The following is a 17,162-nucleotide window of genomic DNA, read 5'->3' on the forward strand; positions in this document are numbered from 1 at the left end:
AAGCGGAATGCGAGAATTTGAGCTTCGAAAGGTACAAAAAGTAGTTTAGGGCCCTTGTTTGCATGGGTGGGCAAACACAGCTCCCCAGCCCCGCCCTTCCTCGAAGCCACGGGGGTCTCTGACCCCACCGGAGAGACGAGGCCACTGTGTGCATAAGACCCACCGGCCAGGCCACATTCAGGGACACAGCGGAGCCTCAGCCTCTCGTCCCTGCTCATGGTGACAAGTTACAGACCCCTCTGCCCTCAGACTCTCTGCCCTTCAGCAGCTGCTTCAGGAGAGCGGGTGGTCAGGCCCCACCGTACTAGTGGGGAAACTGAGGCTGGGCCAAGGCGGCTGTCAAGGCTGCCCCAGTCCTGCTTGCTCGGGTTCGAGTCCAGGGCCTGCTCCTTCCTATCTCCCAGCGGGAAGGTCAGGGGTTCTAAACAGGCTGGGGGGCTTGGCAGGCAGCCCTGGGCTGGCTCTGCTCCTCAGACATCCCCTAACACTGTCTCCAGACATGCAGGGGGCCCGTGGCCCCCACCAGGATGACACCTGCCATAGGGTCCCACGTTGTCATGTGGCCTCAGTGGGTTTTTTAGGTGCTCATGCCTGAATCCACCCTGCTTCCTCCCTCCGTCTTTCATTCTAAATCCACCGTCTTGGCCACATGCCCGGTCAGCTAAGCCCCGTCAGATGGTCTCTGGGGTGCCCCGGTACCCCCACATCCAGGATCACTTTGCAACTTTCCTGCGGTCTGTCTGTGGGCGACTCTGCAAGACCCAGTGATTCCTGCCCACTCAGGGACAAGTCCTGTTTCCACCACTCCAGGCCCTGCCTTGGGCTTTGGGTTGGCACCATCCATGCCGAGTCCTTGATAGACAGAGTCTCACCCAGCCCACCCAGACCTCACCTCCCCAACCCCAGCACCAAACCCCCCCTCAGAATATTTTTCAAGTAGGATGCAAATATCCCAAGAGCGTGTTGCTCAGGAAACGTGAAAGGTTGTTTCTAGAACTTCAGCTTGGCCTTCTCTCAGAAGCGGCACAAGATGGTTCTGGAATCTCACCTGGTACCTTCCCCAGGTGTACAGACGGCCCGTGTGCCTTCCACATGTGAAATGGGAAATGCTGGCAGTACAGGAGCCTTGCTGGGGTGAGGCCATGCCCAGCAGTGCTCAGGGGCTGTTCCTGGCTCGAGAGTGACCCCTGACAGTGCTCTGGGAGCCAAACGGGGTTGGTCACTGCAAGGAATCACCTGACCCACTGTCCTATCTCTAGTCCAGGGCTCAAACCCGATCAGCTGCAGGCCTACAAGCCCTTTACCTGAGTAGGATCACCCGTGGCCCACCCCAGCCCAGAATTTTTTTTTTTCTTTTTGGGTCACACCCAGCAATGACTCTGCGCTCAGGAATCACTCCGGGCAGTGCTTGGAGGATCATATGGGATGGTAGGGATCGAACTCGGGTCGGCCTGTGAAAGGCAAATGCCGTCCCGGCTGGACTATCGCTCTGGCCTCCCAGCCCAGAATGCTTAATGATCACTCTGGCTTCTCCATCTCCTCTCTCCCGCCTTCTGTGAGGTCTGTGAAGGAGAAGGTATGGGCAGGGCAGGTACCGCACCCTTCAGCTATGTCAACAACGTTGATCTCATGTAAGTCCCCCCAACCCCCCACAAATACTCAAAATATGTTAGAGAAAAGCTATGGAGAAGAATCTCAGGTGATCCCTTCGAAATTCTGTGCGCATTCTAAATGGGAACAAACAGACAGACAGAGACAGCTTATGCTTGAACATTCAAATCAAGTATTTCCCTTGCATAGTGAATTCTTGTCTCTGTTTTATTCCATAAAACTTAAGTGCCTGCCTCTCTGTGGGAAAAAAAAGGGCTTCGTTAAACGTCTGATAAGCCATTTCAGAGGCCAATTTAATCTCTAAACTGTGTGTCTAAGGTTCCACACAGAGAAATGTGTGACTGTATGGATAACAGATGTTAATGAGAGGCACCATTCCACAATATACACAGTGCCTGGAAGGAACACGGGGTTCTGTCAACGGCACCACCCCTGACAAAAACGTGCGAGGGGGTGTGGCTTCTCAAATTCTTCCAGCAAGTTGGAGCTGGAGCCATAGCACCGTGCCGAGGGCCTTCCCCTTGCACGTGGCCAACCCAGGTTTGATCCCGACGTCCCATCTAGTCCCCCGAGCACTGCCAGAGGTAATTTCTGATCCAGAGCAGGAGTAAATCCTGAGCACCAGGTGTGCTCCCCAAGAAAAAATTTTTTTGCCAAAACGTGCCAGAGCCTTTGAAGACCGTGCCAGTGGTTTGTGCCTACAACGGCCCCGTCCACGGCAGCCAAACCACATCAGGAGACAGGTAGCCACAGACTTTCAGCGGGGACGGCGAAGTCCCGGACACTGAGAACTGTTCTGCTTTGGAGAGACGGTGCAGCAGGTCGGGCACTTGGTGTGTCACTGGCCCCGTTTGCTCCCCAGTGGCACCATGTGGAGTCCCCCACCCCCCACCCCCCACCTGGAGTGATCCCTGAGCAGAGTCGGGCATAACTCCAAAACCAAATCAAAACTGTGTTTCTCCATAACGTCCCACAGGGGGAAGAGAGAGAGAGAGAGAGACAGAGACAGAGAGAGACAGAGAAAGAGACAGAGACAGAGACAGAGACAGGGAGGGAGGGAGAGAAAGAGAGAAGAGGGGGGGGAGGGAGGATGGGAGAGAGAGAAGAGGGGGAGGAAGGGAAGGAGAGAGAGGGGGAGAGAGAGAGTGGGAGGGTAGGAAAGAGAGAAAAGGGGGAGGAAGGGAGCAAGGGAGGGAGAGAGAGAGACAGAGAGAGGGAGGGAGGGAGAGGGAGGGAAAGGAAGAGAGAAGGAAAGCCCCTGTCATAGAGGCAGACGGGGGTGGGCGGCAGGAGGGCACCTGGGGTCACTGGTGCTGGGAAATGTGCACTGGAGGAGGGTCGGGTGTTGGAACAAGAAATGACTGAAACCCAACCATGATCAGCTTTGTAACTCTGTATCTCACGGTGACTCAAAAAACACATAAATAAGCTGGAGCACTGTCCTCCCATTGTTCATGGATTTGCTCCAGAGCGGCCACCAGTCACATCTCCATTGAGAGATTTGTTGTTTGTTTCTGTTTTTGGCATTTTGAATAATGTCTCGGGGAGCTTGCCAGGCTTTGCCCTGCGGGTGGGACACTCTCAGTAGCTTGCCAGGCTCTCCGAGAGGGGCGGAGGAATCAAAACTGGGTCAACCACGTGCAAGGCAAACGCCCTACCCGCTGTGCTATGGCTCCAGCCCAAATAAATTAAATGAAATAAAAATAGTCATCTCAGAGTCTCGGTTCTCCCAAAGGTGAGGAAGGACCCCCAGAGCTCGCTCAGGGAGCAGGAAAAGCCGGGCGGGTGCAGAGACTCTGCCCGCTATCGGCTACGTGCGAACAGGCCGGCCCCTCTGTGCTCCTGCCCAACGTGGCCTCCCCCAGTGCCATCCCGTCTCCTCCCTGATGCACAGCCCTCAGCATCTGGTCACCTCTCCCCGCCTCCAGGCACCAGGTGCCGGCCACACCGCACTCCGACACCCCCCACCCCGGATCCCCCCATCCTACTTCTTAGGGCTTCTTAGCGTTCTCTAAAAAGTACTCCTACAGAGAGATAACAAAAGGGAATGCCCTGCCACAGAGGCAGGGTGGGCCGGGGGGGATGGGGGTGGGAGGGATACTGGGACTGGTGGTGGTGGAGAATGGGCACTGGTGGAGAGATGGGGACTCGATCATTGTATAACTGAAACCCAAGCACAAAAATGTGTTAGTCTACAACTGTACCTCATGGTGTTTCACTAATAAAAATTTTTTTAAAAATACTCCTATAAAGTGAACAATGCTTTTTCATCAAACAACATGCCACCTGGTTTTGCCAGCTGTTGAGGCCGGGGAGCATTGGGGACTGGGAAGCTGGGGGACAGGGGATCGTTCTATGCACAGCTCCCTGGGCACCCCCCCATGCAAGCCCCTGGGTGGCCCCACTGGGGTGGGGAATCATTCACCCGCCCTGCTGGGCCCTCGGACTCTACCCTCCCACTGGACACACCACAGTGGACATCCACTTCCCAGGCACTCATTGGCCACACCGTGGACCTCGAGGGCATCTGTGCCTGGATTTCACTGACTCAAGAGTCCGGGCACTGGACTCTGGCCAGGGTCCAGCGGGGGTGGGGGACGGCCCAGGGCTCCCATGGCCAGTACCTGCAGGGACTCCTGGAAGGCGGGGTTCACCGTGTTCCTCTGGACCCGGGTCTTGCGCTTTCCCTGCGAGGACCTGTCGGGCAGCAAGTAGGTCTTCACGTACCTGGGGGGACACAAGAGGGGAGGGTGGGTGGCAGGAGGGACCCGGACAGCACTTCCTGGGCGTGGTTGAGGGGGATGGTGACACGCCTTGGTGGTCCTCTGGGAAGCTCCTGGGGTGCGAGCCCAGGTCTCCTGGTGCCATGCTGGAGACTGCCTCCCGGGCCCCAGCTGGGCGGGGGCCACACTCAGGTCTCCCGAGCTGGGAGCCGGGGCCGCGGGTCCTCCTTACTGACTTTCAGTGCTCCCCAAGGCCCCCAAGACACTGCTCACACTTGCTTCCCTGCTAGAGCCTCAAAGCCTCTCTCATGAGCACTGAGGTCGGGGTCATGGGCATGGGCACACCCCCCGCACCTTCTCCTGATCTAGGCTGGCCCTCCACTAGGCTCCCCTTCCTCCCCCATCCTGGGTAGCTGTGACCCCTGCCCAGGTCCTGCCCAACAGCCACAGAGCTCACGGTGCCCACATGCCCAGGAACCTTCGGCCTCGGCCTCCTTCTCCTTCCGGTCAAGACTTCTGGAAACTGCTTGACTCACGGCCTCCGGTTCCTCACTGGTCACTGACTGGCCCTGGCCCAACAGCGACCACACAGGAATAAAGCAGGAAGGAGCTTCCGGGAGCCTGAGTGACTGTACACTAGGAGGACATTTGCTTTGCACGGGGCTGACCAGGTCTGGGCCTGGGCCAGCTCCAGGGTCCAGAGCTTCCGTGGCAGGACACACAGCCCCGTGTCATGCAGACACCTAGCAGCAGTGCCCGCATCTGCAGACCAGCACTTCCACTATCCTTGCTGCTTCATCATTACTGGGGGGAGTGGGGGCCACCAGAACCGCCCCGGGTGCTGCTGGGTGGGGGTCTGCAGAACCAGGTATGGGACCTCACATAAGCCAGGCAGTTGCACGTGTGTGTGTGTGTTTGTGTGTGTGTATGTGTGTGTGTGTGCATGTGTGTGTTTGGGGCACACCGGGAGTGCTCAGGGCTCACTACTCCTGGCTCTGCAATCAGGGATTAATCCTGGCAGACTTGGGGGGGCACAAAGAATACGCTGAGGAGTGAACCAGGTCGGCAGCATGCAAGGAAGCGCCCCGCTTCTATATTATTGCTGTGACCCCTATTTTCTGTCTTTGCTCTTGTTTGGGGCCACACTGGCTCAGTGCTCCAGAGTCTCTCCTGGCTACACTCAGGGACCTAGTGCAGGCCCCCAGTGTGCAAAGCCTGTGCTCCCGCCCTGAGCTAGCTCGATCCCTCAGGGAACCTTCGTCTCAGTTGTTCAGTGTCGGCTTCACGCTTCCCTTCCTGCTCTTTAGAATCGACTTTCCGTAGAGAAGTCTGTCTCTTCCTTCATTCCTGATACGACCATTTATGCTCGCTCTCATTCGCTCTTTCTCCCTTTATAGGTCTACATAATAGAACCCACACTTCATTTTTCTCAAAAGTTTCTTACATCATTGATTTCAGGTTTGGGGGGTGCTCCTAAGCAGTGCTCAGGAGGTCCAGGGGCCCTGCCAGCAGTTCTCAGGCAAAGCAAGAGCTGGTGCTGCTCGGGCCCCGCAGTGCCGGAGGCCTCCGGGGCTGGCCCTGGCGATGCTCAGAGGACCACGGAGTGCCAGGAATCGAACCTGGGCCAGGTGTGTGCTCAGCTCTGCACAGAGTCACTGTATTATCTCCCAGGCCCCAGACTTGGCATTTTCCTCTTTCTATCCTTGTCTTGGCATTAGTCTGTGCTTCTGGACCACTCAACTAAGTGTGTGTGTTGGTCTGAGTCTGGGCTTTTGATTCTTCTCTGCAAAGCTGCTTGCGCAGCCTCACCCCTGTCTCACTGCTGGAATCACCTCACCCCTGCCTCACTGTTGCAATCACCTCATCCCTGCTTGTTGTTGGAATCACCTCACCCCTGCTTGTTGTTGGAATCACCTCACCCCTGCATCAATGTTGGAATCACCTCAACCACTACTTGTTGTTGGCACCACCTCACCCCTGCCTCGCTGTTGCAATCACTTTACCCCTGCCCATTGTTGCAATCGCCTCACCCCTGCATTGCTGTTGGAATCACCTCACCCCTCCTTGTTGTTGGAATCACCTCACCCCTGCCTCACTGCTGGAATCACCTCATCCCTGCTTGTTGTTGGAATCACCTCACCCCTGCCCACTGTTGCAATCACCTCACCCCTGCATCAGTGTTGGAATCACCTCACCCCTGCCTCACTGTTGCAATCACCTCATCCCTGCTTGTTGTTGGAATCACCTCACCCCTGCTTGTTGTTGGAATCACCTCACCCCTGCATCAATGTTGGAATCACCTCACCCCTACTTGTTGTTGGCATCACCTCACCCCTGCCCACTGTTGCAATCACCTCACTCCTGCATCAATGTTGGAATCACCTCAACCACTACTTGTTGTTGGCACCACCTCACCCCTGCCTCGCTGTTGCAATCACTTTACCCCTGCCCATTGTTACAATCGCCTCACCCCTGCATTGCTGTTGGAATCACCTCACCCCTCCTTGTTGTTGGAATCACCTCACCCCTGCCTCACTGCTGGAATCACCTCATCCCTGCTTGTTGTTGGAATCACCTCACCCCTGCCCACTGTTGCAATCACCTCACCCCTGCATCAGTGTTGGAATCACCTCACCCCTACTTGTTGTTGGCATCACCTCAGCCCTGCCTCGCTGTTGCAATCACCTCACCCCTGCCTCACTGTTGCAATCACCTCACCCCTGTCTCACTGCTGGAATCACCTTACCCCTGCTCGTCTGGGATCACTACCACTTAGTTGTTCCTAAGACACTTTCGGTTCTTCATTGCTTCCTGTGGCTTTGCTCATTCTTGGGTCTGTATTTCTCCACCTAGGTCTCGGAACCAATAAATCCATCACTGGTGTCAAGATTTAGAAACTTACGGATTGCATTTTTTCTTCTTTTCCTCCCCATAGGCAAGGTTCTTGCAGGCCTTGATACAGACTTCTAAAGAGTGAGTTTCGAAGCAGTAACGAAGGGCAAATTCAATCTCTCCGGTGACATTAGCGTTGTCAAAATTCCCCATCTCTGTACAGGTGCTGTTGATGCTGATTAAACTCCCCTGAAACCAAGAACAAGAGAGCGAAGTGTTTCACAGGTAGTTTAGCGGGTTGGGTTTTGTTTAGCTTTGTTTTTGGTGCAGCTTTTTGTGTTTGTGTGTTTGCAGTTCTGTTTTTAAGATGCCAAAGAAGCTCAAATTCATGGCATGCACGATGCCCCCTCAGGCAGCACTGACGGAGCACTGCAGCTTGCGAAGTCAGCTGCCACCTTGCTCTGCCTGGCGGAAGTGAGGGCATCCCTGAAGGTCCCATGGACCTTGCAGTCAGGGTGGCACTCTCCTCTGCCCAATGTCGGGGTGACACTCTCCTCTGCCCAGTGACAGGGCGGCACTCTTCCCTGCCCACACTCGGGGTGGCACTCTCCTCTGCCCCACAGTGACTTAGTGCCTGGGTCTGTATCGGACAGAAGTCTCCAGAAGGCAAGCAGCATCCAGGCAGAAGGAGGGAATGCTGAGGACTGGGCACTGGGACTGGGGTCCCCAGGGTGGGTCTGGGAGACTCGACACAGCGAACGATCAACCGTGTCAAACAGAGATGGAAAAACGAACCTCTGAGTCCCGGGGTGATGGTGAGAAAATGGACAAAGTTTCAGAAACTAAGCCAGAAATGTGCAAGAAAACACAATCTCACTGGAAGCAAGAACCCTGGTTGCTGGCGAGAGGACAAAGGGGTACGAGCACGGGTGGGGGGGGGGGGGTGCGGCCTCAAAGACATGAACTAGCCTGGGAAATCTGCCCGGAGTCGGAGGGAAAGGGAAACCCAGTGCCATTCAGAGGCAGAGATAGAGACAGAGACAGAGAGTGAGAGTGAGAGAGACAGAGAGGATGGGGAGAGAGCGGGAGGAAGGAGAGAGAAGAGAAAAAGAACGATCCCAGCAGCGGTCCCCGGGCTGAGTGAAGGTCACAAACGCCCACTCCCACTCCTCCAGCCCCATAAGAACAGACACAGCCACCCCCTCCCCCCCTGGGTGAGAGAGTAACCCCATTTTTAAATCCAGGGGTGTGAACACGCAAGAGACAGAGTGAGGAGAGAAGTTGCTGCCGTAGGGATGGGGTGGGGGTAATGGGGTGCTGACGGGCCCCCTGACTCCGGGCTGTTCCTTGGGGGGGCTGCACAAGGGCGGAGCCCGGCTCCCTTATGTCACACTCATTTCTCCGCGAAGGGGAAACTGAGGCTCAAAATGGCCCAGGAGCGCCAGGTCAGTCAGGGGCACTCCTGTGACAGGAAGCGGGTCCAGGAAGGAGAGGGGTGTCCTTCTGCATCCCCTGTGGGGCTGGAAGAGAGGCCAAGAGGCCGGTTGGGGCTGGCAGTGCTGGTGGGCCAAGCAGCTAAGAAACGCTTTCAGCAGAGGTGCCCCCTGAGAGAAGAAGCTGGCCTCGAGAGAAGAAGGAACTTTGCCCTGTGTCCCACGGGGATGGAGCGAGCCCGAGGGGAAGTAAGTCAGGGGGGAAAAGTCTAACCCGGGTGACGTCACTCCTCGACGGGCTCTAAAGAGACAAAGCGACAGACCGGAAACCGCCCCCATTCAATACAAAGCCTTAGACGCGACCCTCGGAACGGAGGTCAGCGGGTCTGGGGTTTGGGAGGCAGGCAGGGTGCAGGGGAGGGGTGCGTGAGGAGGGCTGGGCACTGGGGTGGGGAGATACGGGGCCTCGGGCGCTGGGTGTGGTACAGCCATTGTGTGCCCAGAGCATAAACATTAACACTAATGTAAACTGTGTCACCTCAATAATCCATCCATCAGTGAGAAGCATTCGCCCCGCCCAGTGTGACGGAAGCAAGATACGTTCCCTCAAGGAAGATGCAACCCCCGTCTCCCTCTCACCCGGGACCCCTGGGTAAGTGGGGCCCCCAGATTCCTGTGCCTGCTGCTGGCTGAGAGAGCCCCTCAGGCACAAGGGGTGCAATGGAACAGACGAAGCCCTGTCCTGCCCTGCGGCCACGGGGCCCACTGTCCGGTGGCCCCAGCAGGTCACGAGAACGTGGCCGCAGGCTCCCCGCACATGCCTGGGCAGGGCGGCCCTCGCATGGCCTGCGGTCACTCACGTCCTGCTTTGTAAGCAGACACGGAGAGGCCACAGCAGCCGGAGTCCACGCCGACACGGGGGCCGTCAAGTGGCCACCAAGTCCTGCCGCTACTCCCGGGAGAGATGCCCCCGATAACGTGGGAGCAGCCACATTCCTCCCCGATGACCCGGGTCCTCCCGGGCACCTGCACTGTCGTTGCTTTCAACTCGGGAGAAAAGTCAGTCTCAGCCCACGACGACACAAGGAGAGCGACTCCAGCGGGTGACCAAAGAGAGTGACTCCGCCCGGTGACCAGCCCAGATCACTTCGGGGCCAACGATGACTCACAACTTGGTGTTCTTCGAGAGTGGCGAGCTAGGAGACGGCCTCAGGCCCGGCTCTACCATCCCAATCCTGCCCCTGGAAAGAAGGTCCCAGGGAGAGAGGCAGGGGTCTGGGGAGAGAGGGGCCGCAGCGTCTTAGCCAGGCAGAGCAGCCCCTGATGCCGTGTCCCTAAGGCGGGTCTGCTTCCACGGTCGCTGCCAGGCAAAGGGGCCCCTGAGTGTAAGGCTTGGTGCCCCGAGGAAGCTTCCTCTGTACACAGGACACGCCGCTGCAGGTCAATCTGTCTCCTTTGAGGATACCACACAGTATGGCTGCACTTTCCAAGGGAAAGAATCATTTTCTCTGTTCCTCCTCTCCTTTGTTTTGGGGCCACATTCAGCGCACCTAGGGGCTACTTCAGACTCAGCGCTGTGTAGGGAGTGCTCCCAGCAGTGCTCAGGAGACAGGTGGGGGGGGGTAAACTTGGGCTTCCCACACACAGAGCCTGAGTGCTGTGAGTGCTGGTCCTTTGAGCATTCTCTCTCTCTCTCTCTCTCTCTCTCTCTCTCTCCCCCCCCGCCCCCTTCTTTCCTTCTCCTATTTTTCCGTTTCCTTTAAGTGCAAAAGGTCTTTTTAAAGGGAACATATCATGGTTCCCCTGAGCCCCGCCAGGAGTAAGCCCTGAGCACCACTAGATGTGGCCCAAAACTTAAACAAAATTACACATCACAGAGCGTTACAGTGAATAAATCCCTGAGAGGTGCCAATCCCTAGACCACCCCAGCTCGGTTTGAAAAATAACCAGGATCCAAGATGCTCCCCGACCTCCTCTCACTCCTGTTCTTCCTACGGCCAGTTACATCCCTGTGGTTCTGGTGGCTTTATCGTGTGTGTGTGTGTGTGTGTGTGTGTGTGTGTGTGTGCTTGTGTGTGCATGTGTGTGTGCGTGCATGTGTGCATGTGTGTGTATATGTGTGTATGTGTGTGTGTGCGCATGTGTATGTGTGCATGTGTGTGCATGTGTGTGTGTGTGTGTGTTCCCTAGCAAATAGGTCAGTTCACTGCCTGAGTTGGAGAGCCATGCTTCATGCATATACTCAGGAAACTTACCTGCTTCGATAGCAACTTAAAAGAAAAAAATCCACCCGTGCGGGTAGGAGCAGTGTGAGTTCTTTCAACACCCCCAAAATATCATTCATCTCCCCCTCAACATCATCCCACTAGGGGGATGTTTCTGGAACCTGCTCGTCCAGATGTGAGTGTGTTTTTAATGCAAGCACATTCCCATGGGAAGTGGTCAGACCCGCCTTAAAAAGGAGCAAGGCCAGAAAAGCTCAGAAATATGCAGGAAACTGGGAGGTGGGTGGGGGGTGTTGAAACATTCCTGAGCGCTGTGTCCTGCTTCGAGCGGCTCCTGACTTAGGAGCGGCCCAGCGCCTCACCAACAGGCCACAGCCACCATTTGTTATGTACCGGAAGCAGCCTGGCCAACAGAGCTTGACTTCTGGGGTGATTCCTACCCACTCTCCTACCTCCTGCCCGTTGTGTGTGTTTCGGTGCCAAGGCCTCCCCTCTGCCAGGCACATGCTCTACTGCTGAGTGCCACCCACCCCAAGCTGGGGTTCACGTGTGCCCCCACATGGAAGATGTTAGCTCTGGGCAGATGCTGACATAAATGTATTCCTTTGGGGAATTTTGGGGGGGCAGGGGTTGGGCCACACCCAGCGATGCTCAGGGGCTACTCCTGGCTCTGCACTCAGGAATCACTCCTGGCAGTGCTCAGGGGATCATATGGGATGACAGAGATTCAACCCAGATTGGCAGCATGCAAAGAAAGTACTCTAACCACTGTACTATCTCTCTGGCCCCTCCTTTGAGTATATATATATATATATATATATATATATATATAATAAATTATATATATTAAAACAGAAACAAAACAGAAGGGAAAATAAGAAACGTTAATAGGAGTTTTCAATTTTGTTTTGGGGACCATACCCAGTGGTGCTCAGGGTTTACTCCTGGCTCTGAGGTAACCTACACTCAGGGATCTTGAAAGATAATTTTGCTAACATAACACGAGACTGACACTGAAGGACAGTAGACTCATGGGGGGCGGGGCAGGGGGAGAGGCGAGGAGGAAGAAGGCAGCTGGAATAAGAAGGGATCGCTAAGAAAATGAAGGTTGGAGGGATTGGTCGGGATGGGAGATGTGTGCTGAAAGTAGATAAAGGACCGTACATGATGGCCTCTCAGTAACTGTATTGCAAACCATGATGCCCAAAAGTAGAGACAGAGAGAGTATGGGGGAAATTGTCTGCCATGGAGGCAGGGGAGGGTGGGAAAGGAAGGGGAGGGATACTGAGGACATTGGTGGTGGGGAATGTGCACTGGTGGAGGGAGGGGTGTTTGATCATTGTGTGACTGAAACTCAATCATGAAAGCTTATAACTGTATCTCATGGTGATTCAATAAAATTTTTTAAAAAATTTAAAAAATATATTTTTTAAATTATTATTAGTGAAACACCATGAGGTACAGTTGTAGACTTACGATTTTTTGTGCTTGGGTTTCAGTTATACAATGATCGGGTACCCATCCCTCCACCAGTGCCCATTTTCCACCACCACTGATCCCAGTAGCCCTCCCACCCCATCCCCCCCACCCCGTCCTGCCAAAAAGATAATTTTGAAAGGTAATTTCTGAGGACAGGTCTTGTTGCCAGCAAGGGAACACCTCCAAAGGCCAATCTTTGCCGTGTGGCCAATGCCCGGCCCCTCCTCCCGTTCAGTGTCAGCCACGCCCCATCAGTGCTGAGCTGGACGGTTGTTTCCACAGGGCCCCACCTCACAGTGCTCAGGGTCTGGCAGAGCCCAGCAGAGCTCAGCCTGGCATGGGCTGGTGTGCTTGGTCCCCACATCCTACAGAGCCCAGGGCCCCCCCAGAGCTGAAGCTTGAGTCCAGGTCCCCAACTTGGACCCCCACCATTTGAAATATCTCTAAGCTGTATCTGTGTGTGTGTGTGTGTGTGTGTGTGTGTGTTTAATCTTAAATTTGGGGTGGAGGGTTGGGCCTCACCCAGCTGTGCTCAGGGCTTGCTCCTGGCTCTGTGCTCAGGGATCACTCCTGGCAGGCAGGGAAACATACTGGGGATCGGACCAGGGTCTGCTACCGCAAGGCAAACACCCTGTCTGCTGTACTATCACTCTGGCCCAAGCGTTTGTGTTTTTAATGAAATTGTGATCATTGAAATATATTTATAAATATTTACACAATTGGATAGTCTGACAGAAGCACTTACACAGTCTTAGAAAAAAATGTGAGAAATCTCTGGAGAGCAAGAGAATTTCCTGTGATTTCCTTAGGCGATACTTAACACATTCGTACGAGAGAATGCGGCGGCAGGGAGTTTGCCTGGTGCACAGGGGACCCCAGCCTGTTCCCTGGCACTGCATGGTCCCCTGAGCACCAGCAGGAGCGACCCCCAATCACAGAGCTTGAAAGGCCGTCTAGGCAAGGGCTAGCTGGGGACTGGGAGGGTCCCTTGGGAGGTGTCTCCCATGGGCCAGCCCTTGGTTGGAATGTTCTGGAGCAGCCTGGAGATGTGTTCTGCAGAGCTTCTGCCCTTCCGAACTCCCAGAATATAAACTGCCCCGATAACCTGCCTATAAACTGTGTCTCCCCTGCAAGCGAGTCCCCAGCACCCACCCTCACAACAGCGTTTCCCAAAGGCAAGAGAAGAGGAGGAGGGGGGTAGAGAGAAAGAAGGGGTGTCCTAGGAGAGAGGGGGGAAGAGGGGATGGTCCCAGGCCCCCCGGTGATGTTCTAAAAGCACAGAGAGGCTGAGCTTAGCAGTTGAGTCCTTCCTGTCACCCGCCCCTGGTTTGGTGCCTTCAGCCGCTCCCCAAGCCAGAAGTTTCTGGAAAGAGCAGCGCTGCCGTGAGTTTCCTTGAGACACTGAGGCTCAGGCTTTGGTGACTGTCTCCATCATTTAATGACCTAAAAGCTCTGACTGGGGTTGAGCCGCCCCCAAAGCTCCTTTATCCAATATGCCACAATCTTAGGTGCTCAAGTTCACGTTCAGTGAAGCGTTTCCGAATAAACAGATGAAGGCACAAGCTGACCTCACTACAAACACACTCCGGGAAGCATCACAGAGCAACTGGCAAAAGCAGGGCCAAGGCCGAACCCTTGACACGCGACAGCCCACAAAGTCCATCAGCGCGATCTGTCTGAGGGTAGACAGATCAAAGAACCCAAAGAATGACCCCCCAGGTATGGCCAATGGTTGTCTAGAAAGACACAAAACTCAATGTGGGTGCTGGAGAGACAGTTCCGTGAGTCGGGTGCTTGCCTTGCACGTGGCTGACCTGTGTTCAATCCCCGACACCCCACATGGTCCCCCAAGTCCCACCAAAACCAGATCTCAATGGGGGAAATGAGAGCCTTTCTATAATTGTTCTGGACGCCACGTCTGGCTGTGCCCAGGGCTTATTCCTTGCTCTGTGCTGAATAAGTCACCCCTCATGGGGCTCCGGGGACTGTTTGTGGGCCAAGAGTCCAACCAAGGTCTGGGGCGAGCAGGTGAGCACCTCAACCTCTATACTATGTCTCTGCACCAATTTGAACTTCTGTTTGGGGGCCACAGCCAGCAATGCTCAGGGGTTACTCCTGGGTCCTGCATTCAGGAATTATTCCTGGTGGGCTTAGGGTCACACCTGGTGATGCACAGGGGTTCCTCCTGGCTCTGCACTCAGGAGTTTCTCCTGGCAGTGCTCAGGGGACCATATGGGATGCTGGGAATCGAACCAGGATCGGCCACATGCAAGGCAAACGCCCTACCTGCTGTGCAGTCTCTCCAGCTCTCAGTTTTTGAATGATGCTGGAATAACTGAATATCCATAGGCAAAAAAAAAAAAAAAAATTAAATCTCAACCTCTACCTTGCCCCATTCTGAACCAACAATCGAGCTGGAGTTTAGTCTCATACACTGACGCTAAACTTGTAAAATATTTGAGCAGCAAATATGGGCTGACTGAGGGGGGAGGCAGGACACAGAAATAACTCACAGGGAAAGTTCTATGAGACTTCAGCATGGAAAACTCTTCCTCCTAAGACACAGTTCTTCCGTGATGGGTTACTCTTGTGTACATGTGACTTTGTTGTAAAGGCAGGTCCCGAGAGAAAGAAAAATCAGTTCCCGGGGACGGAACATTTCCTGCAGCCCTGTCCTCAGCATAGAGGGCCCAGCAGACCCCGGCCACCTCCCGCCTTGACCCCCAGTCCACACCCACAGTCCCCGGGACCTGCGTCCCATGCCACTCACATGTCTTGAGCTTCCTATGAGCGAAGTGTCAGGCTCTGGGCCGCGGGGGAGATCATGCAGCTTCAGAGCAGGGCAGCTGGGGCGCCTGGGACCCTCGGGGTCGGGGGGCTTCAGGAGGTCCGGCGCGCTGCCCTTCTGGGAAGGAACCACACAGTTAGTAGCGGCGATGGCAGAGCGCGTGGAGGGATGGCAGAGAGAGTCCCCAAAGCCTGACGGAGGAGCGTGCCGACTTCTGGGTGCTCAGAGGCACACTTGGTTCTCGTGACTGTGCCCGCACACCCCCGGCCCCCCAGACAGCCACAGTCAGGACTGAGGCATCATTGAATGGGGATATCTGGGGCCCTTTCACTGTCCTCCCGTGGTTCATCGATTTGCTCGAGCGGGCCCAGTAACGTCTCCATTGGAGACTTTGTTGTTACTGTGTCTGGCATATCAAATACTCTCGGTAGCTTGCCGGGCTCTCCGAGAGGGGCGGAGGAATCGAACTCGGGTCGCCCCAATTGGCCGCGTGCAAGGCAAACGCCCTACTGCTGTGCTATCACTCCAGCCCATCTGGGGCCCTTATGGACGAGTAAAGGCCTTAGAGAAGTTGAAGATCGCGTGCAGGCTTTCATCAGAGCCCTGGCATCTGGTCAAAGGAAATAGAACACACACTCCAGGGAGAGATTTGGCCGTGGTGTGGACATGAAAAGAAGAAAAAGCGGGACCAGGGCTATTGGCAGCAGGCAGGGCGATTGCCTTGCATGAGGCCAGCCTGGGGTTAGTCCCCGGAATCTCACAGGGCCCCTCAGCACCACCAGGAGTGACCTCTGAGCACAGAGCCCGTAGTCAGCCCTGAGCACCACCAAGAGTGAGCCCTGAGCACAGAGCCGGGAGAGATCTCTGAGCACAGAACCGGGAGTGAGCCCTGAGCAGAGAGTCGGGAGTGAGCCCTGAGCACATAGCCGGGAGTCAGCCTTGAGCACAGAGCTGGGAGTCAGCCTTGAGCACAGAGCGGGGAGTGAACCCTGAGCAGAGTTGGGAGTGAGCCCTGAGCACAGAGCCAGGAGTGAGCCCTGAGCACCATGGGGTGTGGTCCAGAAAAGGGAGAACCCTTCCCCCTGTTCTCTATGAAATGTCCTTGCTCCTGTGGGCTGGACCCCTGGACCCCAGGGGCGCACGTGGCTATATCTATATCAAATTTCCCAGAGCCTCGAATCAAATCAAATCCATTTCAAGTGCCAGCTGCTATGTGGTAGGGAGCGACGGGCCCACGCCGGGGCAGAGAGAGGGTTGCGGGAGGGTCTCTGCGTGAGACCGGGCTGGCAGCAGCCCTGGGGACCCCGCGCCACTGCACACCCATGTTCAGCCCGAGGTGAGCCCCATCTCCCGGGGGCCCTGTGGAAGAAAGGATTCCTCCGGGTCATCCCTTCCTCTCCCTCCCCATCCCTCCCACTATCACTCCCTCCCCTCCCCCTCCTCCCCTCTCTCCTCCCCCTTCATCTTTCTCCCTTCTTCCTCCTTCCCTCTTCCTCCTTCCTCCTCCTCTCTCCCTCCTCCCTGTCCCTCCTCTTCTTCCTCCTCCTCCTGAGTCTCCATTCCTGAGCACTCCATAGCAGAGCCACCCACTCCCCCCTGACCACAGGACCGAGGGAAAGGGCGGCTGCTGCAGAGTGACAGGGACAGGGGAGGGGAGCCGAGAGGGCAGCCCCCAGTCCCAGGCATTTCTGGGGCTCCAAGCCAGGTGGGTCGGTGGGTGGGGCTGCAGACACAAGGGCCAGAGAGGGCACAGAGACGGATGGATTCCAGGAGCCGGCAGGGCAGGTGGGGCTTTCAGGGCTCTCCCTGGCAGTGCTCAGGGGGGCAGAGGACATGTGGCATGAGAGATTAAATCAAGGCCCGCCCACATACAAGGCACCCACTGGCCCAGCCCGCAGAAGGACCAGCTGCATGTCCCCATGGACTGAGGGTCCGACCCCGTGGCTTCTTCTTCCTCCTCCTCCTCCTCCTCCTCCTCCTCCTCCTCCTCCTCCTCCTCCTCCTCCTCCTCCTCCTCCGCTCAGCTCAGAGGTGATGCAGGCAGGGGAGCAGGTACGGGCAGGTCCTGTAA

General features: G+C 55.8%; 1 protein-coding gene across 1 annotated transcript in view; it reads right to left on the reverse strand.

The window, feature by feature from the left end:
- SYTL3 (synaptotagmin like 3) overlaps positions 1-17,162 on the reverse strand; it is a 64,297-nt gene that overhangs the window by 4,949 nt on the left and 42,186 nt on the right. The window contains exons 8-10 of the mRNA XM_056126148.1: positions 15,074-15,208; positions 7,237-7,415; positions 4,236-4,338 (exon numbers count right to left, since the gene is read on the reverse strand). Of these exons, the coding sequence (XP_055982123.1) occupies positions 4,236-4,338; positions 7,237-7,415; positions 15,074-15,208 (417 nt within the window). The remainder of the gene's footprint in view (positions 1-4,235; positions 4,339-7,236; positions 7,416-15,073; positions 15,209-17,162) is intronic.

Source organism: Sorex fumeus, unplaced genomic scaffold (assembly GCF_029834395.1).
Source record: "Sorex fumeus unplaced genomic scaffold, SorFum_2.1 ptg000061l, whole genome shotgun sequence".
In the NCBI taxonomy this organism is placed as follows: Eukaryota; Metazoa; Chordata; class Mammalia; order Eulipotyphla; family Soricidae; genus Sorex; species Sorex fumeus.